Genomic DNA, 22554 nt, shown 5'->3' with positions numbered 1-22554 from the left:
GACCGTCGGAGCTACACGTGATTTAGAGCCGCTTGGTCATGTCTGGGTGAGTGGAGGAGGTACGTACAAGGCCCTTCGAGCTCGTAGCCGAGGCGGCGGTAGTAGTCGCGTGTGCCGACGCCCGAGATCACCGCGAGCTTCGCGCTGCCGTGCTCGTCGCGTGCGATGCGCTCGGCCTGCTCCATGAGCAGTGTGCCAAAGCCCTGGTGCTGGAACTTGGTCGGGTCGCGCGAGTGGAGTGGCACGGCGCTGCCATAGGTGTGTAGTTCGCGCACGATCGACGACTGGCCGTCGTTGAGCAGCTCCGGGCGATAGGTACCTGCCTCGGAGCATTTTCTCAGGCGCAGCAAGGCGACGAGGATATCCTTCTCGGGGTCTTCGTACGACAAGAACGACTCCCAGCCGCCGTTCGCCGTGTAGTCGCGCCGGATAAACTCGATCTCGTCGGGGCGCACCTTGGTATGAATTTCGTGCAGGCCGACTTCGCGGTAGCGCACGTCGCGGCACGTCACGCCAAAGTCGTGCATGCGCTCGAGCGCCATCTCGCGCAGGTTGCCGTTCTCGACGCCCGACGAGACCAGGGGCATGGGAATGTCGCGCTGCACGCGGTACACACGCGTCCACGGCGGCACGAGCGCGAGGATGCGTGCAATGACGTCCACGAGGAACGACGGCGTGTAGTTCTTGTAGCGCCCGGTGCGCCACAGCTCGTACAGTCCGGTTCCGCGGATGACGAGCGTGGGATAGAGTTTGAGGCCGTCTGAGCGAAAGGCGGGGTTCTCAAAGTACTCTTTAAACTGCTCCATGTCGCGCTCCACGCCGACATTCGGCAGGTCGGGCATCATGTGCGCAACGACCTTGTAGCCAGCGTCCTTGGCGAGCTGGAACGTCTCGCACACCGCCTTGACCGTGTGCCCGCGGTTCGTGTCGCGCGCCACGTCCTCGTAAACGCTCTGCACGCCGATCTCGAGACGCGTGCACCCATACCGCAGCATCTGCGACAGGTGCGGGCGCAGACAGTAGTCCGGCCGCGTCTCGATCGTGATGCCGATGCACTTGGTCTGCGCGCGCTCGGAGAAGCGCACCGCCTCGTCCACATCGAGTCCAGTGTACCCACTGAGCGCATTGTGCAGCTGCGCAATAAACTGGTTGCGGTACTCTTCCGAGAGGCTCATAAACGTGCCGCCCATGATGATGTACTCGACCTTGTCGACGCTGTGCCCAAGCTCGCGCAGCTGCTGCACACGCCCACGGCTCTGCTCATACGGGTCATAGCGCGCGCGGATCGCACGCATCGACGTCGGCTCGTAGCCGGTATACGACTGCGTGCTGTACTCAAAGTCGGAGTCGGGGCCGCCAGGGCAGTATACGCAAATGTTGCCCGTGAGCGCAATATGGGGGCAGCGGTGGGGCTTGCACATCACCGCAACCACCGCAATACCACTGGCACTGCGCACGGGCTTGGCACGCAGCGCAGGCACGAGCACCTTGCGGTACTGGTCCGGAATCGCCGCAATAATATCGGTCAGGCGGGGCACGCCACCGTAGCCGTGCTTTTTGCAGGCGGCGGCGCGGATCGCATTCAGAGAAACAGGACGCGCCTCTTCATGCGCCTGGACAAGCTGCGAGGCAATATCCGCACAGACGCGCAGCAGGCACTCTGCCGACGTCGATGCCGTCGACACGCCCATCGCGGCAAGAGCTTTTTTTCGCTTTGTCAGCACGCACAGTCCATCGCGATGCGCACCGCGGGGTGGTGGGCCGTGGCCGGCGTGGCGGCCGCGCTGTGCGGCGTGCACGCCGACTCGAGGAATCTCGTGGATGTGATTAGCACTCGCCGCGACCTCTCGCACTTTGTCCATCTGCTGCAGCGCACCCGGCTGCTGCCTACGCTGAATCGCATGCAGGAGCTCGACGAGGGGCAGACGGGCATGACGCTCTTTGCCCCGAACAATGCCGCGTTCGAGCAAGCGATGCAGGGTGACTCGCTACGTGCCGAGTTCTGGCGCCAGGCGCTCCAGGACGAGCCGTCGGACAATATCCACGCGGCGCTCCGCCAGCAGCTCTGGTACCACGTCGTGAACTACACGCTCTCCGAGCCCGGGAACGGCATCGAACTGCACGAGACGCTCCATTTTCCGTCGCGCAAGCGCCTCGAGGAGCCCACACGCCCGGGGCCGATTCCGCAGCCGCCCAACGGGCCGCCGCACCCGGGGGCAGAGGATCAAGGCGGACTGCTCGCGGGCTACGGCCAGCTGCTGCGCATCGCCAAGGACGGGCGCACGACCAAGGTCGGCGTCGACGCAAAAGGTCGCGGCGGTGCCACAGTCACGGATATAGACCGCAGCTCATCGCGTGGCGTCGTGATGGTCACCGATGCGATCCTCGATCTGCCGCCGACGCTGATGGCGCTCCTGCAGACGGCGCCGCAGGTCGCGCGTGTCTTTTCGCAGCTCTCCAACAAGACACTGCACACACTCTCGACGACGGCACACATGACCATGTTCCTCCCGTCGGAAAATGCACTCGAGGCTTTGTCGCCGCTCGAGCAGGAGTACATCCACGGACAGTGGGCCGAGGCGGACGAGGACCGCCTTAAGCTCTTTGCGTGGCACGCGTCGAGCATCGGCCTCGGGAGCGGCAAGGTGGGGTACGCGTACCGTCTGCGCGACGCACACGACGTGGACCTCACCACCGTGCTCGGCGGCGAGATGCATGTGCGGGCCGAGGACGGCACCATTGATGTCGGCGGCGCACGCGTCGTCGAGGAAGATATCCTCACGGAGAATGGCGTGGTGCACACAGTAGACGATTTGCACCTGCCGTTTGGCGACCTCGGCATGACCCCGGAAAAGTACCTCTTGGTCCTCCGTGCAGTGCGGTTTGTGCGCTTGTTGCGTGAGACGGGCCTCGCACACTATGTCAACCAGGATCCCCACGAGCCGCCGCGCGAGGAGGCGCCGCAAGGCGCATTTACGATCGTCGCACCGTCCGACGAGGCGCTCGACCGCTGGCTCGACGCACAGCGCCGCAGCGCACTGGTCGTCCAAAACGCACCGCACCTCGACAACGCTGCGCCTGAGCCGGACATGCACGAGCTGCGGCAGCTCCTCCTGTACCATATCCTCCCGGGCCACCTCCCAAACGGCACCAAGGAGCGCCTTCTTTCCACAGAGCTGCACACGCCCCAGCTCGGTGGCGGCGCACAGCGCATCGTGCTAGAGCACACGGCGGCCAACACGACGCTCGGCGGCGTCGCGATGGACTCGGCGCCGATCTGCGCGGGCAATACGACCATGTACCTCGCGTCCGACGTGCTGCCGGTGCCGGGCAGCGTCGTATCGGCCGCCGCAGCGTCTTCACTCACGACGTACGTCGCGGCGGCGCGCGCGTCGGGCATGCAAGACACGCTGCGCACGGTGCCCAACACCACCTACCTCGTGCCCCACGACGAGGCATTCGCCGAGCTCGGCCTCGTCACCAAGTACCTGCTGCTGCCGGCGAAGCAGAGCAGGGAGGACATGGCAAACGTGCTGCAGTACCATGCGGTGCGTGGCATCCACTACAACGACACACTCGGCACGGAATGGGCGCCTTTTTCGACACACACGAACGAGACGGTGCACCTGCGCATTGCGCGCGGCCGCATCGAGGCGCAGTGGGCCGATAAGCACGTCGCGCAGTCCAGAGTGGTCGACCGCCTGACCGAGACGGGCGTGCTGCACAGCATCGACCGCGTGTCCTATCCCCCTGAGCTCTCGATCTCGATGGAGAAGCTGCTGCGGGCCGCAAACGCATCCGAGATGCTGCGCCTGGTTCGGCGCACCGGCTTCGACTGGGTGCTCGACCGCGAAGTGCCGCACGACACCGGCAGCCGCTGCGCGAAAAAGACGGTGCTCCTCGTGCCGACCGACGCCGCGTTTGCACGTATGAACCTGACGCACTATGAGAGCGACGAGATGCTGCTTAGGACGCTCGTCGCGCAGCACATTTTGCTTGTCGACGACTGCGGCAAGAAGCGGCGTGCGTCGCCGCTGCGCCTTCCCATCTCGCTGCAGGACGATGCAGTGCACGTCTCGCTCCTCGACAAGAGCGAAGGGGGAACCAGCCAGCACGGCGCGCTTGCGTTCCGGCGCGTCAGCCGCCCGAGCGCCGACGCGCTCGGCTACGTCGTGGGAGTGCTCGGCACGCGCGGCACGTCCGGCCACCGCCACTATGCCCACGTCCTCGACTTTGGCTCGGTGTACGACCAAGAGGCGTGCCACGAGGCGCTGTGTGCCGGCGGCATCTTTACGCTCGACGGCGTCATCGAGCCGTACCTCCCCGGCTGGTTCTTCCGCTGGGGTTGGTTCTCACTCGTGGGGCTATTGGGAGTTGTTGCATTATGTTCGGGCGGTGCGTATGTGTACTTGTGCATGCGTTCACGGGGATACCGCCAGATTCCCGATGCACTGGAAGGGGAAGAGGAATAGTTACCGGAATTCAAACAAGCCACTCGAGAGCGCTGGTATGTACTCCAGGGAGAGCTCCTGGTAGGGCTCCGAGTTTTCGTGAAAATAGAAGCCGCGCATATGGCCCCGATGCCGCGTCGACGGCGCACGCAGCGGGTCCATCGGCTCCTCGTCAGGCACCGTTTCTGGTGCCCGGCCACACGCGGACGCCGCGGGATCCGCCATCTCGGCGTCCTCCGACAGCGTCCGTGCGTGGTGGGGCAGCAGGTCGACGTGCGCCTCGGACGGCGGCAGGTCGCCGTCCTGCAGTGCGACACAGATATAATAGAAGCCGGCGAAGCTCGCGCCGTTAATATTCCGCACGCGGTGGTCCGGCACGAGAAACTGCTCTTTCCAACGCATAAAGACGACCGGCTGCTCGGCAGGATCAAACGGCGCATCGAGCCGCTCGAGCTGCTCGCGCAGCGTGCGGAACTCGGGGAAGCGCGACCAGTGCTTGATGTCGTCCGCCTCGGTCGCGTCCCACTTGCCGGTCACAAAGTGGAAGTCGCGGCCGATAATCTCGGCGTCAAAGTAGGTCGTGAGTTCGGGCCACTCTTTCGTCAGGCCACAGATCTTGAGATATCCACCGAGGGTCGAGGCATTCAGATCGACGTTGGTGATCTCGACCGTCACCTGGTAGCTGCTGCGCCCGTTGCGCTGCGATCCCACAAACACCGCGCCGGGGTGCAGGCACCCGCGGCACGAGGGGCGCACGCGCCGGTAGGATACGTCGCGGGGCATGTCCGGCGCGTACGGATCCTGCCAAATTGGCTCGTTCGCCGCCGCCACGCCTTTGCGCTCGGCACGCGCAGCAGCTTTGCGCGAGTGCGGCGTGTAGTCGGCGTGCGTATCGCGCAGGGCCTGCGCACTGAAGCGCTTGCGCGCCATGAGCCAGGGGCCAAAGTTGGTCCCGTCGCTGTCGCCTGCGTCGTGGAGCAGGACATCGAGCAGGTCGTGGACGTTGCCTTGCGACGAGAGCATACCGTGCTGCGAGTCGCCCGCATCAGACAAGATCTCGCGCGCGGTCTCGACACTCGGCGAGCGGGGCTGGCGAGCGTCCCCACCGTCGATCCCCCGGCGGGCGGGGTCGGGTGCGTCGCCCGCCAAGCTCTGCTGGAACGGGTTCTCGCCGTAGCGCAGCGTCAGCCGCGGCATGTTCTCGGCCATCGGCATGAACGGCTGGAACTCGCGTGCAAGTGCCTCGTCCCATTCGGCGCGACTGCGGGGAAGTGTCGATGTCATCGCCGAGGTGTTGTAAAAGTGGTGGTTCGGACCACTTGCCACCGGGTTGCCCGACGCGATGCTCGCAGATATATCGCGCATGCACCGGTCGCACACGGCATCCTGTTCCTGCAGCGACGACGAGAGCATATCGGAGGGCACGCCCCGATCCGTCGCGTTGCCACGGTTCGCGACGCCACGCGCTACTTCGACGGGGTCATTCTGAGGATTTGTATTGAAAGAGGATAGAGTGAACGATGCGCCGCAGGAGGCGCACCGCCATGCCTCCGCCCCCTCGCTCATCGCGACGAGACTGGTTGGCGTGGGGCGACCAGGAGGTGGAACGCGTTCCTCGGCCGATGGAAAAATTGGGCGATTTTGCGCAATCCGAGCTGGAGGCGAGGTGGACAAGGTGGTGTCGGCGACCCATCGAGCAACAGTCTCTGATCTCCCCCTTTTTTTCTGTACAAACTATGCCATGCTACGATAGCGATCCAATCCCGTTCTACTCGTTAGCGTCTGCATGCCAAAACAAGAGCGGCTGTGTGCAAGCTCAGCAAAAATAGGCAATATAGGTAGTCCTCGCCTCCCCGAAGGGATCAGATCAGGTCTGTGTATATTTGTTTCATCCTTGCGAGCACACAGCCACGACCAACCTACCTCTGCGTTGCGCCGGCGATGGTCGCCGTAGGAAAAGCTCCAGGAAAAGCGTGCGCGCTATTGTCACGTGCCAAACGAGCTTCGTGCACGGCCAGCGACGTGGAGCGCGGTTGACCACGATGGCGACGTATTTTGATACGCTTGCGAAGGTACGTGCCCACAGGCTCACGCCCAGACCTATAGCAACGTCCCGATCACCAGCGATGGTGTCTCGACGTCCGAGTTCATTTCTGCAACGGAGGGCGTCGTGTCGCTCTTTGACCTGCTGGGCAGCAGTGCCTTTACTGTGGTCCAGAACGACATGAACGGCAACATTGCGGTAGGTCGCCTGGCTCACCCAGAAAATCCGTACGCGCCTGCTTGCGACCGGCCCCGATACGTCTGGCACGCTCCAACTGCTGGTCCGGAATGAGGGCCAGCCGGGCGATAAGAAGCGCACCGCAACCGAGGGTCTCCTGTGGCTCCTGCGGTACGTATCTGTGCTAATGCAGCGGCCTCGACTTTACGGCCAAGGCGCTCCGCCGCTCGCTTGAAAACCCCAGCGAGGAGCTGAGTGTGAGCTTTACCAAGGCGTACGAAGCCTCGCTGCGCAAGCACCACAGCATTGTGGTGCGCCCCATCTTTACGGTACGTGCCCTGACTCATGTAGCTCGCTATGAAGGCGTGCCCCTATCGCAAGGATTTCTACGCAAAGCTCGGCTCGCCGGCTGACCGTGTGAATGCGCAGCTGAACGAGTGGCTTAGTTCGCTGGAGCGCATTGTGCAAGAGCTACAGCAGTTCTATGAGTACGTATTGTGTACCTGCAGCCTGCTGACCGTCGCACAGACAGGGCAGCTATGCAAAGGGCCTGTAATGTGTTGGTTTCCTTTGCCTGTGCATCTAGCTGCGTATGATCGGCCTTTCTCCACATGGAACACCTGATCGAACGTATTCCCGCCAATAGGCATTTGTATAGGAAGAATGCCAGCGCGTGGACGTGCACAGGGCGCCGGGTGCTGACGGAAGGCTTAGGGGACCGGCGCCGCGTAGGGAGGTGGACACGGGCGGGGAAGCCGATCGTTCGTACCACACAACTTCGACTGTAACTATCATGGGATTGCTCGACATTACCCCCCCTGGCGTCGTCTCTGGCAAGGACGTGTACAAGGTGTTCGACTATGCTCGCGAGCACAAGTTTGCCATCCCCGCTTTCAACGTGACGGTATGTATCCCCCCCGCAATTCGCGCAGAAGGCTAACACGTGTGACAGACTTCGTCGGTTGCCAACTCGGCTCTTGAGGCTGCCCGCGACGCCAAGTCGCCCGTCATCCTCCAGTTGTCGCAGGGTGGTGCTCTGTTCTTCGCTGGCAAGGGTCTTGCCAACGACAAGCAGCAGGGCTCGGTTGCCGGTGCCGTGGCCGCCGCCCACTACATCCGTGCTGTGGCGAAGGACTACGGTGTCCCGGTCATCCTGCACTCGGACCACTGCGCCAAGAAGCTTCTCCCCTGGTTCGACGGCATGCTCGCCGCCGACGAGGAGTACTTCCAGAAGACGGGCGAGCCCCTCTTCAGCTCGCACATGCTCGACCTGTCGGAGGAGCCCAAGGAGGAGAACATCCAGACCTGCCTGCACTACCTTGAGCGCATGGCCAAGATCGGTGTCTGGCTCGAGATGGAGATCGGTATCACTGGTGGTGAGGAGGACGGTGTGAACAACGAGCACGTCCACAACTCGGCCCTCTACACCCAGCCCGAGGACATCTGGGACATCTACAAGGCCTTCAGCGCCATCACGCCCAACTTCAGCATTGCTGCTGGCTTTGGTAACGTGCACGGTGTGTACAAGCCCGGCAACGTCTCGCTCCGTCCCGAGCTCCTGCGCATGCACCAGGATTACGTCCGTGAGCAGACCAAGACCGACAAGGAGAACCCCGTGTTCCTGGTCTTCCACGGTGGCTCGGGCTCGGAGAAGCAGGAGATCGCCACTGCCGTCGTCAACGGTGTGGTGAAGATGAACGTCGACACCGACACCCAGTGGGCCTACCTCGAGGGTATCCGTGACTTCATCCTCAACAAGAAGGACTACCTCCTTACCCAGGTCGGCAACCCCGAGGGCAAGGACAAGCCCAACAAGAAGTTCTACGACCCCCGTGTCTGGCTCCGTGAGGGTGAGAAGACCATGGTCAAGCGCTGCATCGTGGCGTTCGACGACCTCAAGTCGGCTAACCAGCTCTAAATGTAGAGCCACTCACTCGGTAGAGAATATTCAATAAGTGAATTTTTACTACATCCCTTCTTGCGTGGTATAGGTGGCAAAAGGCATGCCACGGGGCGAAGCGATCGATCGACGTTTTAGAAACCACGGGGGTTCACGCGCAGCGACTTGCGCGTCCATTTCGGGACCTTGTGCACGCTCTTGCGGAAGTCGACACCCTTGGGCGAGAAGACGGTGTACTTGTCGCGAGGGTGCATCTCATTCTCCTTCGGCAGGGCGAGGTTCGTGGTCAGAGCGTGGCACTCCACGCCGCTGGCCCGCACCGTTTCGATGACCGTGTCCACGTCACGCAAGCGCTGGCGGACGCGCGACTTGCGCGTACCAGAAAGGCGCCACGGGTTCTTCCTATCGTGTCAGGACAAACAACGTACCACAAAAGACCGCCAAATGCGGTGCTGCTCGGGCGGAACGCCCCTAGAAAAGACATGGCGTTGAGACAAACGACAGCGCCGGAAGATGTAGTCACGTGACAGACACCTTCCACGTGTACCAAGAAGATTCGTGGCGCGAGCCAACAGTGGTTGCGTACGCACTGCCATGGAGCAAGCCTGGACCTATTCTGTGCAGGATGCGCTGCGCCACTACGGCGTAAGCCCGGAGAAGGGACTTACAAGCGAGCAGGTGGCAAAAGCGCAGAAGCAGTATGGACCGAACGGTACGTGGGTGGCTCATGCGAGCGGTGCTAACGGTCAGAGCTGGAGGAGGACGAGTCGACCCCGCTCTGGAAACTCATCCTCGAGCAGTTCCAGGACCAGCTGGTGATTATTCTGCTTGGTTCTGCTGTTGTCTCTCTTGTCCTTGCGCTCATCGAGAACGAGGGCAGCCTCGCAAACGCCCTCGTCGAGCCGAGTGTCATCTTCCTTATCCTCGTCGCCAATGCCACTGTCGGTGTGCTACAGGAGCGCAACGCTGACCAGTCAATTCAGGCTCTGCGCGCCTACTCGCCTGAGCAGGCCATCGTGAACCGCAACGGTGAGACGGCGCGTATCAACGCCGTGGACTTGGTCCCGGGTGATGTCGTGGTCCTCTCGACCGGCGACCGCGTGCCAGCTGACTGCCGCATCATCGAGCTGCGCTCGTCGAGCGTGCAAGTTGACCAGGCGATCCTCACTGGTGAGTCGGAGAGCGTCTACAAGAACACGGACGTGGTTCCGGACAAGCGCGCCGTCAAGCAGGACATGACCAACCTGCTGTTCTGCGGCACAAGCATCGTTAGCGGCTCGTGTCTGGCTCTTGTCGTGCTCACCGGCTCGCAGACTGCCATTGGTAACATCCATACCGAGATCGGCCAGGAGAGCGACAGCAAGACGCCGCTCCAGGAGAAGCTCGACGAGTTTGGCGAGCTACTGGCCAAGGCCATCATGGTCATCTGTATTCTGGTTTGGGTTGTCAACGTGCGCAACTTTTACGACCCGGTGCACCAGGGCTGGCTGCGGGGCGCGATGTACTACTTCAAGATTGCCGTCGCGCTCGCTGTCGCCGCTATTCCCGAGGGTCTTGCTGCTGTGATTACCGCCTGTCTCGCGCTCGGCACCCAAAAGATGGCGCGCAAGAACGCGATTGTGCGCCACCTCCCGAGTGTCGAGACGCTCGGCTCGACGACGGTCATCTGCTCGGACAAGACGGGTACTCTGACGACGAACCAAATGAGTGTGACGCGCGTTTGCCTCGCGTCCGACTTCCAGACGGAGTACAACGTGTCTGGCACGTCTTTCGGTCCGGACGGCCAGCTGACGCTGGCCGACGGCCAGCCCATCAAGCACCTCAACCGGGACGGTAACGCGATGCAGGCGCTTGTCGAGACGTGCGCTGTGTGCAACGACGCCAAGATCGCTGTCGACGCCAGCGGTCAGTACAAGGCGCTCGGCCAGGCCACCGAGGCCGCGCTCAAGACCCTCGTCGAAAAGGTCGGGCACCACGATGCCGTGCAGCAAGTCCAGATCGAGGCGACGCAGCCGGCCGTGCGTGCCAACGCGGTGTCGGCCAAGTACACCGAGCAGCTTTCCCGCCTCTTTACCCTCGAATTCTCGCGCGACCGCAAGCTGATGTCTACGCTGGTGCGCGACGGCGAGCAGACTCGTCTACTGGTCAAGGGCGCGCCAGAATCGGTCTTTTCGCGCGCGACGCACGTCTATGTTGACCGCAACACGCGCCGCCCGCTGGACGACAAGACGCGCAGTGCGCTCCAAGAAAAACTGCAGGAGTACGGCCGCGACGGCCTGCGTGCACTCGCGGTGGGTGTGCGCGACGTGAAGGTGGCAAACCCCTTGGCCCCGATCGAGCCGAGCGCCTATGCAGAGCTCGAGCAGGACCTCTCGCTAGTGGGTATCGTCGGTATGCGTGACCCCCCGCGCCCCGAGGTGCGCGACGCGATCAAGGAGTGCATGGATGCCGGCGTGCGTGTCGTGGTCATCACTGGTGACAACCAGCACACGGCCGAGGCGATCTGTCGCCAGATTGGCCTGTTTGACGGCCATGGTGACCTTTCGAAGCTTTCCTTCTCGGGCCGCGACCTGGACATGATGAGCGACAAGGAAAAGGCGGAGGTGGCGAAGCATGCCGTGCTTCTCTCACGCACGGAGCCCTCGCACAAGAGCCAGATGGTCGATCTGCTCCAGGCGCAGAACGAGGTGGTGGCGATGACCGGTGACGGTGTCAACGATGCACCTGCGCTGAAGCGCGCCGACATTGGTGTGGCGATGGGTACCGGCACGGACGTTGCGAAGCTCGCGGCGGACATGGTCCTTGCCGACAACAACTTTGCGACAATCGTGTCGGCGATCGAAGAGGGCCGCAGTATCTTCAACAACACCCAGTCCTTTATCCGTTACCTGATTTCGTCCAACATCGGTGAAGTGGTGAGCATTTTCCTCACCGTGCTGCTTGGCATGCCCGAGGCGCTGATTCCTGTGCAACTGCTGTGGGTCAACCTCGTCACGGATGGTCTCCCCGCGACTGCGCTCGGCTTCAACCCCCCCGACGGTGCTGTGATGCGTCTGCCGCCCCGCAAGCGCGACGAACCCCTGGTGTCGCGCTGGCTCTTTGTGCGCTACATGCTCATCGGCTCCTTTGTCGGTGTTGCGACCGTGTTTGGCTACGCGTGGTGGTTCATGTTCTACCAGGAGGGTCCCCAGATCTCCTTCTACCAGCTGACGCACTTCCACCAGTGCGCTGCGCGCTTCCCCGAGATTGGCTGTGAGATGTTCCACGATGTCTCGGCGCACCGTGCGTCGACGATTAGTCTCAGCATTCTGGTGACGATCGAAATGTTCAATGCGCTGAACTCGCTCTCGGAAGTCGACAGTCTGCTCACGCACCCGCCGTTTAAGAACTGGTGGCTGGTCGGTGCCATTGCGCTGTCCATGGCGCTGCACATGATGATCCTCTACGTGCCGTACTTCCGCGAGCTCTTCTCCATCACGCCGCTGAACAAGGACGAGTGGTTGGCCGTGCTTGTCATCTCTTTCCCTGTGGTGATCCTGGACGAGGTGTGCAAGTTATTTGCGCGCCGCTCCATTGCGCCGTCGAGCCACGTCGCCGCAAAGAAGAATATGTAGACCATGGATAAAAAGGAAGATGCATTGTACCAGACAATTACAAACATATATATTACAGAGACTAGCGATGACGACCCCGCACATCACGATCCGGACTGCGTGGGGTTGTGGTTGATCTGTGGCAATGTAGCGCCGATATCATGGGGCATATTCGACATAGGAGTACCCTGTCCAGGGTGCTCATTAAGGCTGAACGAAGGGCGCCGGGCAGGGATCGACAGCATGAGTGAGGCGACCTGATCCTGCTGTCGCCGTTCAATCATGTTCCATAACTGGTTCGCACGCAAAGGGTCCTGAGCCATGAGACTTTGTGGCAACGTCTGCGCTGCAGCAGGCGTCGTGGTCTTGTCCAACGAAGCATTTCCACCCACAAACACCGCTGTCTGATGCATGGGCGAGGGCTGAGGCATCGAGTGGCCGTTTTGCCCAGGGTACAGATTACTGCCCGGCAGCCCGTACGTAGGTTGGCTTGCCGACATGGCATCGGGCGTGTGGGCGTGGGCGAGAATGCCTTGGTCAAGACCCATGCGTTGGAGCCGCTTGTCCATATATACTGGCGGCGTAAAGGGGAATGGAATGGAGGAAAGGACATCGGGAGCACGCGACGGCTCGACCACTTCATACTTAATCGATTCGCGCTCGAACGGCGTTTCAGCCTGGCTCATGCCTGAGCCCGGCATGGGCAGGTTGAGCATGCCATTGTTGGGCGCCGACGACGTCGGCATCATGTGCATCGATGCATCGTTGTTCTCGGCGTTGGCCGTGCGCTCTTGCTGCTCCAGGCGGCGCACGCCCTGATCCGTACCGCGCGGATCGTCGGGCTGACCAGAAGCAAATGCCTCCTGGGGAAGCACCTGCAAAAAGAACGAGTGCTCCAGGCGATGCAGCTGGCCGAGGTGTACGTAGAGCGCAGTGACACTCACCTCGCCGCTCTGCGTCGTGCTCTGGGGAATACCAGTGAGCACCTTTTCATTATCCTCCCAATGAATCCAGGACGGTAGGTTGTTGGCCGAGTACACCACCTTGATGCTGCTCGAGGACGCCTGGGGATCCCAAATCCTCAGGTTCCATGTCCAACGCTCATTGACATGAGCAACCTTGCTCGAGGCACCGGTAATCTTTGGCGAAAAGGTCCTAAAGACCCAGCCGCCTTCGGGGAGCTTCTTCGCCTCAATATTCCAGATGTGGTTGCCTTTCGACTTGGCCTTTTTCCCGTCCTCGTTGAAGCGGGAGATGTAGGGCTGTGTCCAGAGGTACTGCTTGATCTTTTTGATCGAGCAGATATTCTCGTGGATACCGCGGGCCACAAGCTCGCTCTGGAACGCATTCGTAAAAGCTTGAATACGGAACTTGAACGGCCGGAAGTCGGGCGACTCGTCGAGCCGCGCCATCTTCTTGGGCATGAGCGTCTGGTGGATCGGCTCGCCGCGGTCATCCGTCGCATCCAAGTTGGAGCAGAGCGAGTTGAGGAACTCGTGGAAGGCCTCGTCGAGGCGCTTGCGCAGCTCGGGCGGCAACTCGTTGATTCCACTCTTGTCGAGCTGCCCAATGCTCTCCCAGGACTCGTCGACATTGTTGGGGTCTGTCCCGACCATGCCCTGCAGCGCATTCTCGTCCGCCGTACCTTCGAGCGGCGTAGGGAGCATCGAGCTGTGTGCCTCGGCCGGTGCATCGCTCATGCTCGCACTGTACCCATGCTGCTCCAGCGCAGAGTGCAGAGGATCCGCTTGGATCGCGAGTCCGTGCGTGCCGCCCTCGGCCGGCACGTTGGCAAACGGCGCGTGCGGCGCCGTCACCGATTCGCCACGGCCGCGTGTCATGGTCGGCGCCGGCATGAGTGTGTGCTGCGGCTCGCCCGTCACGATGGCCGGGTGATCTCGCGACGTGTCTTCTGCGCCGTTGCCCATCAGCACCGCCGCATCCGCAAAGAAAGGGGGGTGCGTGTTGGTGGCCGGGGTCGACGACAGGTTCATCGGATTTTGCTGTGACGTTTGCTGCTGCTGCTGCTGCTGCTGCTGCTGCTGCTGCTGCTGTAAGCCGTGGAAGTCAAAGATGGGCGACTGGTGGACAGGCGTGAAGATTTGCTGCGTGGGATCGTTCGAGTTCTGGCGCGAGCGGCTGTGCTGCGCGTACTCGGGCGTCTGCTGCAGCACGCTTTGTGCTCCTGTCAGGTCACCACGCAGTGCCTTGGCTGGCAAATCGAGCACGTCCGTCGAGATCGGCCGCTTGCGGCGGCCCGGGCTCGTCTGAATCGCGGAAAAGAGCGCGGCCGAGTATAGGCGCTGCTCCTTGTCCGGGGACAGTGCCGGGTCCGTATTCTGTTGCGCCTCGAACGAGTTTGTGCGTTGCGGGGTACGCGCTCCGTCGTGTGACTGCACCTTTTGTTGGTAGTCCACGGCGGTGGCCAAACTCTCGACGCCAACATCGCCGATCGCCTTGAGGCGCGCCTTGACCTCGGTCAGGTTCTCGTTGCACTTGTCGTACTGTCCTCCATGAAATAGAGCACGCGCGCTTGCCGCCAGCTGCGCAAGATCGTCCAGCAGTCCGCCGATCTTGGGTAGATACTGCGCCGAGTCGCTCACGGGCCCCGGCTGGACCACGACCTGCGCCATCTTGGGCGGCGCCGCGGCGCTCTCTGCAATGGGTGTAGAGAACGCGAGGCGCAGGCCGCCCGGTGTGTTCATGATCCCCGCTGTAGAAGATTCGGGGACTTGCATGGCGTTGGCCGCCAAAGTAATATCGGCGCTGGGAAACGAACCGTTATTTACGCCCTCGCCCGCATTAGCCAACGCGAGTTGCGCACCGTGCAAAGCATGGGAACCCAGAGCATCCGATACCGGCTTGTGCTGCGCTCCTGCAACCGGAGTCGACGCTCCCGACATGGCCAAGTGCATCGGCAGACTGCCTGGCACGCCTGCCTGGGGCTGTGAGGCCCCCTTGGGCGCAGTATTCATCGAGCCCACCTGCGGGTTTGTGTGCAAGGAAGAATGCACTCCGTTTAGCAATGAGGGATTCACCCCACCGTCGAGCGACTGGAGTGCTGGCGTGGGATCGTATGGCGTGGTCGGTGTCGCGGGCGCCACACCGCTGAGCCTCATCTCGGCATGGGGCGTCGGAGGTTGCCATTCGTTAGGGGCAAAATTGAGGTTTAAAGGTACACCCTTTGCACCTTGCATGGCAGATAGATCAAAGACATGGTTGGACGCCATCTTCGTCCTCACCCGCGTCCGCTGTGTGGAGCGGATGGGAAGCGTTGACGTGCGTCAGTGCGTCTTGCAGACCGATCAATACTCTGTATTGGCCGCGTCTTTACAAGAACGATTCGCCTCGACGATATCTAGAGAATGGTGCTGTTACAGCGCAAGTAGTAACTTGTGGATCCAACCCAGTGGTAGTCCGAATCGCCACGCTGCTACTTTCTGTATCCTCCGCAACCTATCGTGCAATCCTTAGTCACGCCTACGTCAGCAAAGGGCCGGCCAGGGCCGGCCATAAAAAGGATCTCCACGTGCGCCCATACTGGTTGCGTCTCGTTGGCTCGGCTGCAACTATGCACGTGTTTTATCGCTTGATTGGGTCCAGGGCACGCGCGAGGAAACCGAAGGCCGATCACTTGGCATCGGGCGCTACGAGGTCCAGACATGGGTGCGTGCACGGGGCGCACGAGGAGCCGATCGTACTAGTGCGTCCGTCTGCGGGGTGGAGATCCGTGCGGCGCGCTCCGGTGTGTGCGGCACAGGAGGATGTGCTTCTGCCAGTGGGCCGCGTCCAGCGCGGGCCATGGCGGTGTGTAGAGAAGTGGCACTGCGTGCACGCGACAGCGTCGGGCCTTGGAGAGGCGTCACAGGGCGTGTGGATTTTGCCCCGGTCTTGACCTTGAGCGGCGAGGAGCTGGTGGCAAAGGTGAATGCATTGCGCGTGCGCGATGCGTCGCGGGGGGCCGAAGTAGGGGGCTTGGGGCGCGTCGGTGTATCGGGCGCGTCCACCGCGCCCACGTCCGGCGGCGGCGTCGCAGCTTTGCGGGGCGTGCTGCTCTGTGCAGGTAGCACAAACGAGATGGTGGTGCTCGTGTCATGGCTCGAGTCGCCATACGCATCGAGAATGTCGTGGCACATGGTCGATCCTCCTTCCGTGTCCACCGTGGTATCCGGCCGCGGCTTCGCAGGCGCTTTGGTGTGGTCAAAGACGAGGACGACATCGTCGTTGGTCTCGTCGCCCAGCTCGAGCGACGTATCTTCCATAGGGGGGCGCAGCGCCTCGCTGTCGTCCGAAAGCGACAAATCGTTCCGCCGACGGTCGTGGTACCACGACGCACGGGGGCGGATACTCGGCGCCATTTGCGAGCCCAGCTCGATGCCGAGGCCAGCAGGCGGCGTCTCGGTCGCACTTGGTGCGTACGGTGAACTGCGGCGCGCAGTCGCACTGCGGATTGCACTGTTGATAAAGTCCAGCGAGCGATGGTGCTGCGCGGCACGCGTCGACGGCGGCGCAGCCGCAGCGGGCGACGGCAGCAGGTGGCCCGAGGCCGACATAAAGGCGCGCGGGCTGCGCAGCGCCTCCATCGACCGCACACGCTCGACCATCTGGCCTTGGTCCGGCACCATGCCCAGCGCGTGGTCCAGCAGACCCGCGCCAGCAAAGCTGCGCTTCATCGGCGGAGGATCGAGCGAGACAAAATGCACGATGCGCACCGGAAGCTCGACCAGCACGATCGGCGAGGCGCCGCTGCCCACACCGAGGCGGAGCTTGTAGCACACCTCGACATGCCGGCTCTTGTCAATGGTCAGCGCGTCGCTCGGCAGCACGACCGAGTGCCCAAAGTGCACCGGCGCGCCAGGGCGCACGCCGGACCACCAGTGCCCGGCCGGGCGGTCGGCGCTCGCATCGAGCGTCTCTTGAAGGAGCGTACGCGTAGACGACGCTGCGCTGTAGTCGCCGTCGCTCGCGTCGCCGCGTGCGCGATACAGGGTCTCGGTGCAGAGGAGCGAGACGTGCAGGTGGTGCATCGTATCCCGCATGCGGTTCAGCACACTCATGTCAAAATACACGCGCTGGCCCGCGACCCACGTCTCCCGGTGCAGCGCCGCAGCGAGGCGCACCGACTCACCGTTCGGCGTCGTATGCACCGCCTGCTCGACGATCGGGCGCATCGCGCTCGCAAGCACCTCGGTGGGGTTCAAATAGGGATAAAGCTGCATCTTTTGGAAGCAATGCGCGATGCCGCCCTGCTGCTCTGCAAACGAGCGCACGCGCACCGAGGCGATGGCAATGTAACCCACCTCGGCGTTTTCGCTCCGGTAGCTGCCTTTTACGCCGCGCGCCATCGGCAGCTGCAGCGTGAAAGGGAGGACGTGCGTGCCCTCCTTGCCGAGGTAGAATCCGTCGGCATCTGGCAACGATGCGTAGCAGGGAAGCTGCGGCCGCACCGTACCCTCTGGCTGCGACACGGCTGGCGAGCCGTGCAGCACGTACGGCTCCGATGGGCCGTCGACGCTCCGGTCACCGTCAATGACCGAGGCGTGGTGGTAAAATACATGGCGGACGTCCTCTCCAGGGAGCGTCTCGAATCCGATCAGGCGCACACGCGGCTGCGCAAGGAGCATAGCTGTATCAGGGCTCGTGTGCTTGGGCAGTTGCAAGCGGATACAGCCCTGCAAGCATCCCCCCTCGACTGCCGTCTTTTCTTCCAAAAAGATCTCGATGCCCACGCGCCCGTCGCGCTCCAGCGGCAGCATCGGCGTCGTCTGGGGCTTGCTAGGCAGCTCGGGCGCCACGCGCGGCTCCTGCCACTGGAGCGCAGCCGGCAGGAATGGCGCGGCGGTTTCCGCATGTGTGATCGTGAGCGGCGTCAAGGCTTTCTGCACGCCGTGCACCGAGATATCACTGCGCGGCGAAGCGCCGTCGCTCGGTGTGTCCGCGCGAAGCATCACATGCGCATGCTGCACATCCTCCTGCGCTGGCGAAACGATACACGCAGTCGGCTTCGGCGGCAACAGGTGCTGGACGGGCGCGCTCGCGAGCGGCTTGACGTAGTGTGTGTTGGTCACGCTCCTGTTCTCTCGCAACGGAGCACAGGGAAGACGCGCCTTGGCGCGCTCGCCGTGTGTCCGGCTCGTTGTGCGACCACGCGATAGGTGCGCATGGCGGCGTGTGGACCTGGGCGCACTCTGTGGTGCATCAGGCACTGCTGGATCACCCAGCGACCCAAAGTCGATCCCCAGTCCTGCCATCCGACCTTGACTCTGTTGCAAACAGAGAAAGCGTGTTGCTTGTGTTGATGCCGGTACCTGCACCCTCCTGCACCTCGCGTAATTGCGCCAACGAAATTTCGCACAAAGTGTTGGGTAACTTCTATTTTCTCCACATGACGCGCACGCTTCCTTTTGCGGCCGGGCAGTGTCAGGGCGTTGCGCTGCTGCTGGCACGCTGGATACGCGTCAGGGCCTGGGTCGCAGTGCTCGGCACCCGGGGCGTCGCGAGTTTTTGTGCGCTGCCATCGACGGTGAGCGCAAGCTGAGGCGCGTCGGCGCGTGGCTGCCATGGCGCAGCGCTGCCGCTCAGGCTGCTGCTGCGCGACGTCCGTGCGGCGCCGTGAAAAGGGTCCGAGACGCGGCGCACCGGGCCGGGGGAGCGCAGGAGCACCGCAGGGTCTTCGTAACCTTCAATGTCGAGCAGATAGTAGGTCGTACCTGCACTCATGCACTCGTTGCCAGGCTGCGCAACACACGTCTCGACCGAGGTGATGCGCGCGACGAGCCACTCGTGTTTGGCCATGTACTGTGCGAGGCTGTCGGTGGGGCGAACGTAGTAGTTGGGATCGCCCACGTTGAATGCAGCCCAGTAGTTATTGGAAAAGCGCGTGGGAAGAAACAGGGCAAGGCACCCTGGGGCAAAGTGGGCGACAGACAGCTTCTCGCGTGCGGCGGCCGCGAGGACATTGTACTTTTCCTGCGTGCTCCGGCTCGACTTTTGCCAGCGGCGCGCATGGGCGACGAGCCATTCCAGACGGCTGTACATTTCGGTATAAAACTGGGGCACATCGAGCGTGCGTAGCGCCGCGAGCGTCTCGGCCTCGCTCATCTCGGCATCGTCCACCTCCTGGGGGAGGTCGGCGAGGTTGAGCGCGTCGGGCGCGCGCGCATAGGCATGGAGCGCTTTGGTGCGTGCGACCAACGGGCGCACGTCTTGCCATAGACTCGATCCCTGGCCCAGCTGCGCCTGTGCATTCGCAAGGTCCGTGCGCAGCCGCTCGACGTCTTTTGCATCGCCGTTCACCTGCAAGGTCCGCATGCGCTCGCCCAGGCGCGCGAGCTGCGCCGCGACGGGATCGTTGATCGACTGCGCAAGGTCGCTGCGCACGCTCGCCTCGAGGCGCGACTGCGCCGTATCGGCCGCGAGCTGCAGCGCCTGGCGCTCGTCGCTCCATTCGGCAGTGCGGCGCGCGAGCTCCGCCTCCAGGCGCTGGGTGCGCTCGTGTGCCAAGACCAGCTGGCGGCGAAGCGCCTCGTCATCGCGCTGCGACCGATGGGGCGATGGGGGGGCACCGCTCTTTTCCGAGCCGTCCTCTGTCACGTCGTCGTCGTCGAGCTGCAACTCGCGACGCGCAATGGTTGTAAAGGTGTCTTGTGCGTGGTCGAGGCGGTCTGCGAGCTGCTGGAGCTCGTAGCGCACCTCGCTCACTGGACTCCAAGACCTGCTTGGGTCTGCGTCGCTGATCTCAGCGTCCAGTGCGTCGAGCTGCTGGAAGAAGCTCGTGATATCCTCGCGGTCAAACGTATGCGTCGACCGCGTCTCGCGCCGCTTGGTCGAAATGTCGAGCGCCGGGGGATGCGTGTCGATGACCACTTCCCACGGCAGCTGTGCCATGACGTGCACTGCATGCTCCTTCCTCCGCATGAGCTCCGCCTCGGAGAACTGGGCCATGAGCTCGGCGAGGCGCTGGGCCTTGTCCATAAAGAGGCGTGTAAACTCGCTGCGGCGCACGCCCTCAATGAGCGACGCGCCGTACGCCCACAGCATCTTTTTGAGGCGCGTCAGGTGCTTGAATCCATCGAGCTTCGGTGAACTGAACGCAGCGTCGATCTCGGCGAGCGCTGCGCCGAGCTCCGCATAGTCGCTCTGCAGACTGCTAATGTCCTGGACCAAGTTCAAATGGCGGTGCACCAGTTCGTTGCGATCCGAGGTGAGGCACTCGAGGCTCTGTACAATTGTTGCCTCATCGTCGCTTACGCCCTTGGCCATCGTATTCAACTGCGCCACGTCGTCTGCCGAAAGTTTGTCGGCGACCGGCCATCCATTGTCGTCGGGCAGGCACTGTGCCTCGATCTTGTGTACCGCCTCCAGCAGGCGAGGGTACGTGCCCTGGATCTGCGTTAGCGTCTCGGTCGAGGGCCCGAGGTGCGTCTGCTCGACCTCGGACACGAGGTCTGCCAAGTCGACCGAGAGGTGAAACTCGGTCTGGAGCGTCGCGGCGTAGCGTTCCTGCAGCTGCTCGAGCTCCTTGCCGCAGACTTCAGCGACCATGCGCATCTTGGTGGCGCTCACATAGTCGCCGAGTGTTCGCTGACGCGTCTCGCTTTCCTCGGGCGCCTTGCCAAGGAGTTTCGGGTGAATGACGATGCGCGACAAGACGTAGAGGTCGAGCTCGTGGCGTTTGAGCAGGTCCTCCATCGATGCGAGCTCTCGCGAGGCAATCTCTTCGAGCTTGTTCACTGCGTTCTTGATCCCATCCGTGTGCGACTGGAGATTGGCGAGGCCGACGCAGGTACTTGCGTGGATGCGTTCGATGCATGTATGTAATTCGACCGCCGAGGCATGCCGTGCCTCGCTCGCGAGCTGCGCGTCGCGCGCCCACGCAACCAGTACATCTAGTGAGCGCGGCGTAGGCGGCATCGGCAGCACCGGCGGCGGCACACTGATCCGCGGCTCGAGCTCCATTTCCAGCTGGGGCACGATCGCGTCGACATCCGCGTACAGTAGCTCGCGGTCGTACACGTAAAACTCCTGCTGTGAGCAACAATACCTACAAAGTCAGTATGGAGCTTTTGTTGGAGCAGCTCGTCCATCACATCCTCATTGACCTGGACACCCTGCTTGGTGATGCAGATAATGGAGTCGTAGAGGATTCCGGTCGCGAGCGACACGCAGTCCAGAAAATGATCAAAACTGAATGAGATGCACGACGTACGTTTGGAACTGCCATAGCGTCTGTTTCACCTCGATTTCACGCCCGCAGTACGACACTATCAACCGCATCCTCCGCGCGCATCGAGGGCCGTGCGGTGTCGCGTCGTGCTTATCCACGCTGACTAAACACGAAAACGGCCGTCTTCCTGCTCACGATGGTTTGGCGTGTGGGAAGCGCTGCGGTGCGCGCGTCTGGACGCACGGCGAGAGTCCTCGGGCGCCGTATGGAGTCGACCTGGAAACCTGCTGTGCAAAAGGGTGCTCTTCCTGTATACGACGAGGCGCTCGCCTACGTCGAGGCCGACGCGGCCGCGCAAAAAGCCCGTCTGCAAGCCGTGAAGCAGAGCAACGAGAACGCGGAGCTGGTCGACGCGCTCGAGATCGCGTCCGAGATTAACCTCCCGCATATCCGTTCGGAATTCACGAGCGGGACGTACGACCTGCGCCGGCCCGTCTTTCGGCACCTGCGCGAGCAGGCATGGCGGCTCGGCGGCTCGCTCGACCAGCTCGTGGAGCGTGCGACGCTGATGAATGTGCTGCCTGACGTCGTGCCCGAATTTACGCCGACGGTCGACCTCCAAGTGCTCTTTGGCAGCGGCGCCGGCATCGGCGACCATGGCGGCAGCGGCGGCGACATTCTTCCCGGCATTTTCCTGTCGCCCGCGCAGACGCGTGCTGCACCGCAGATCATTGCGACGGCCTTCCACAACGACGAGCGCAAGTACACCGTGATGTTGGTGGACCCCGACTCGCCGAGCGACGTGTCCGAGACATTCCAGACCTATGTGCACTGGCTGGTGCAAGACGTGCCGCTGTCTGCGTCGCAGTCGTCGCTGCCTGCGTCGCTGAACGATGTGCTGCCCTACATCCCCCCCCACCCCCAGCAGGGCACGCCGTACCACCGCTACACGATGCTTCTCTTTGAGCAGACTGCGCCGGTGTCGCTTGGCGAAGTCCCTCGCGAGCAGATGGACGTGGCTGCCTTTGCTGTCCAGCACCAGCTGCAGCTGCGTGGCCTGCACTTTTGGCGCGCGCGCTGGACTGAGGCGAACAAAAAGGAGGTGTCGGCGATCTACAACGACATCCTCCAGATTCCCGAGCCGCGGTATGGCTACGTCCCTCGCCAGGACAAGCTGAAGGACGCGCTCGGTGTGCGTCATAGCAAGTACTATTAAACAGGTA

At 62.6% G+C, this 22554-nt stretch overlaps 10 protein-coding genes across 10 annotated transcripts; 5 read left to right on the top strand and 5 right to left on the bottom strand.

Moving 5' to 3' along the window:
• Positions 1-22: 22 nt before the first annotated feature.
• On the bottom strand, positions 23-1691 carry ELP3 (histone acetyltransferase; the record flags this gene model as incomplete). The annotated part of the gene is made up of 2 exons (XM_060264601.1): positions 23-42; positions 68-1691. The coding sequence occupies 2 exons, from the start codon at positions 1689-1691 to the stop codon at positions 23-25; spliced, it is 1644 nt and encodes a 547-aa protein (XP_060120584.1).
• A 48-nt stretch (positions 1692-1739) lies between these two features.
• On the top strand, positions 1740-4472 carry MJAP1_000633 (uncharacterized protein; the record flags this gene model as incomplete). The annotated part of the gene is made up of 1 exon (XM_060264600.1): positions 1740-4472. The coding sequence occupies one exon, from the start codon at positions 1740-1742 to the stop codon at positions 4470-4472; it is 2733 nt and encodes a 910-aa protein (XP_060120583.1).
• MJAP1_000632 (uncharacterized protein) lies at positions 4473-5997 on the bottom strand (the record flags this gene model as incomplete). Its single annotated transcript, XM_060264599.1, has 2 exons — positions 4473-5936; positions 5992-5997. 2 exons carry the CDS (start codon positions 5995-5997, stop codon positions 4473-4475), a joined length of 1470 nt encoding a protein of 489 aa, XP_060120582.1.
• A 496-nt stretch (positions 5998-6493) lies between these two features.
• MJAP1_000631 (uncharacterized protein) lies at positions 6494-7228 on the top strand (the record flags this gene model as incomplete). The annotated part of the gene is made up of 6 exons (XM_060264598.1): positions 6494-6523; positions 6550-6693; positions 6716-6843; positions 6866-7001; positions 7024-7160; positions 7201-7228. 6 exons carry the CDS (start codon positions 6494-6496, stop codon positions 7226-7228), a joined length of 603 nt encoding a protein of 200 aa, XP_060120581.1.
• A 237-nt stretch (positions 7229-7465) lies between these two features.
• On the top strand, positions 7466-8590 carry FBA1 (Fructose-bisphosphate aldolase 1; the record flags this gene model as incomplete). The annotated part of the gene is made up of 2 exons (XM_060264597.1): positions 7466-7576; positions 7625-8590. The coding sequence occupies 2 exons, from the start codon at positions 7466-7468 to the stop codon at positions 8588-8590; spliced, it is 1077 nt and encodes a 358-aa protein (XP_060120580.1).
• Positions 8591-8706: 116 nt separating this feature from the next.
• MJAP1_000629 (uncharacterized protein) lies at positions 8707-9056 on the bottom strand (the record flags this gene model as incomplete). The annotated part of the gene is made up of 2 exons (XM_060264596.1): positions 8707-8974; positions 9001-9056. The coding sequence occupies 2 exons, from the start codon at positions 9054-9056 to the stop codon at positions 8707-8709; spliced, it is 324 nt and encodes a 107-aa protein (XP_060120579.1).
• Positions 9057-9166: 110 nt separating this feature from the next.
• On the top strand, positions 9167-12186 carry MJAP1_000628 (P-type Ca(2+) transporter; the record flags this gene model as incomplete). Its single annotated transcript, XM_060264595.1, has 2 exons — positions 9167-9284; positions 9323-12186. 2 exons carry the CDS (start codon positions 9167-9169, stop codon positions 12184-12186), a joined length of 2982 nt encoding a protein of 993 aa, XP_060120578.1.
• An 83-nt stretch (positions 12187-12269) lies between these two features.
• MJAP1_000627 (uncharacterized protein) lies at positions 12270-18416 on the bottom strand (the record flags this gene model as incomplete). Its single annotated transcript, XM_060264594.1, has 3 exons — positions 12270-14878; positions 15992-17575; positions 17618-18416. The coding sequence occupies 3 exons, from the start codon at positions 18414-18416 to the stop codon at positions 12270-12272; spliced, it is 4992 nt and encodes a 1663-aa protein (XP_060120577.1).
• A 169-nt stretch (positions 18417-18585) lies between these two features.
• On the bottom strand, positions 18586-21441 carry ATG11 (oligomeric, coiled-coil, peripheral membrane protein; the record flags this gene model as incomplete). Its single annotated transcript, XM_060264593.1, has 3 exons — positions 18586-21189; positions 21213-21351; positions 21374-21441. The coding sequence occupies 3 exons, from the start codon at positions 21439-21441 to the stop codon at positions 18586-18588; spliced, it is 2811 nt and encodes a 936-aa protein (XP_060120576.1).
• A 155-nt stretch (positions 21442-21596) lies between these two features.
• On the top strand, positions 21597-22547 carry MRPL35 (mitochondrial 54S ribosomal protein YmL35; the record flags this gene model as incomplete). The annotated part of the gene is made up of 1 exon (XM_060264592.1): positions 21597-22547. The coding sequence occupies one exon, from the start codon at positions 21597-21599 to the stop codon at positions 22545-22547; it is 951 nt and encodes a 316-aa protein (XP_060120575.1).
• Positions 22548-22554: the final 7 nt, after the last annotated feature.

The sequence above is a fragment of the Malassezia japonica genome, chromosome 1, assembly GCF_029542785.1.
Source record: "Malassezia japonica chromosome 1, complete sequence".
Taxonomy (NCBI): domain Eukaryota; kingdom Fungi; phylum Basidiomycota; class Malasseziomycetes; order Malasseziales; family Malasseziaceae; genus Malassezia; species Malassezia japonica.
This window is presented reverse-complemented; position numbering and strand designations above follow the sequence as displayed.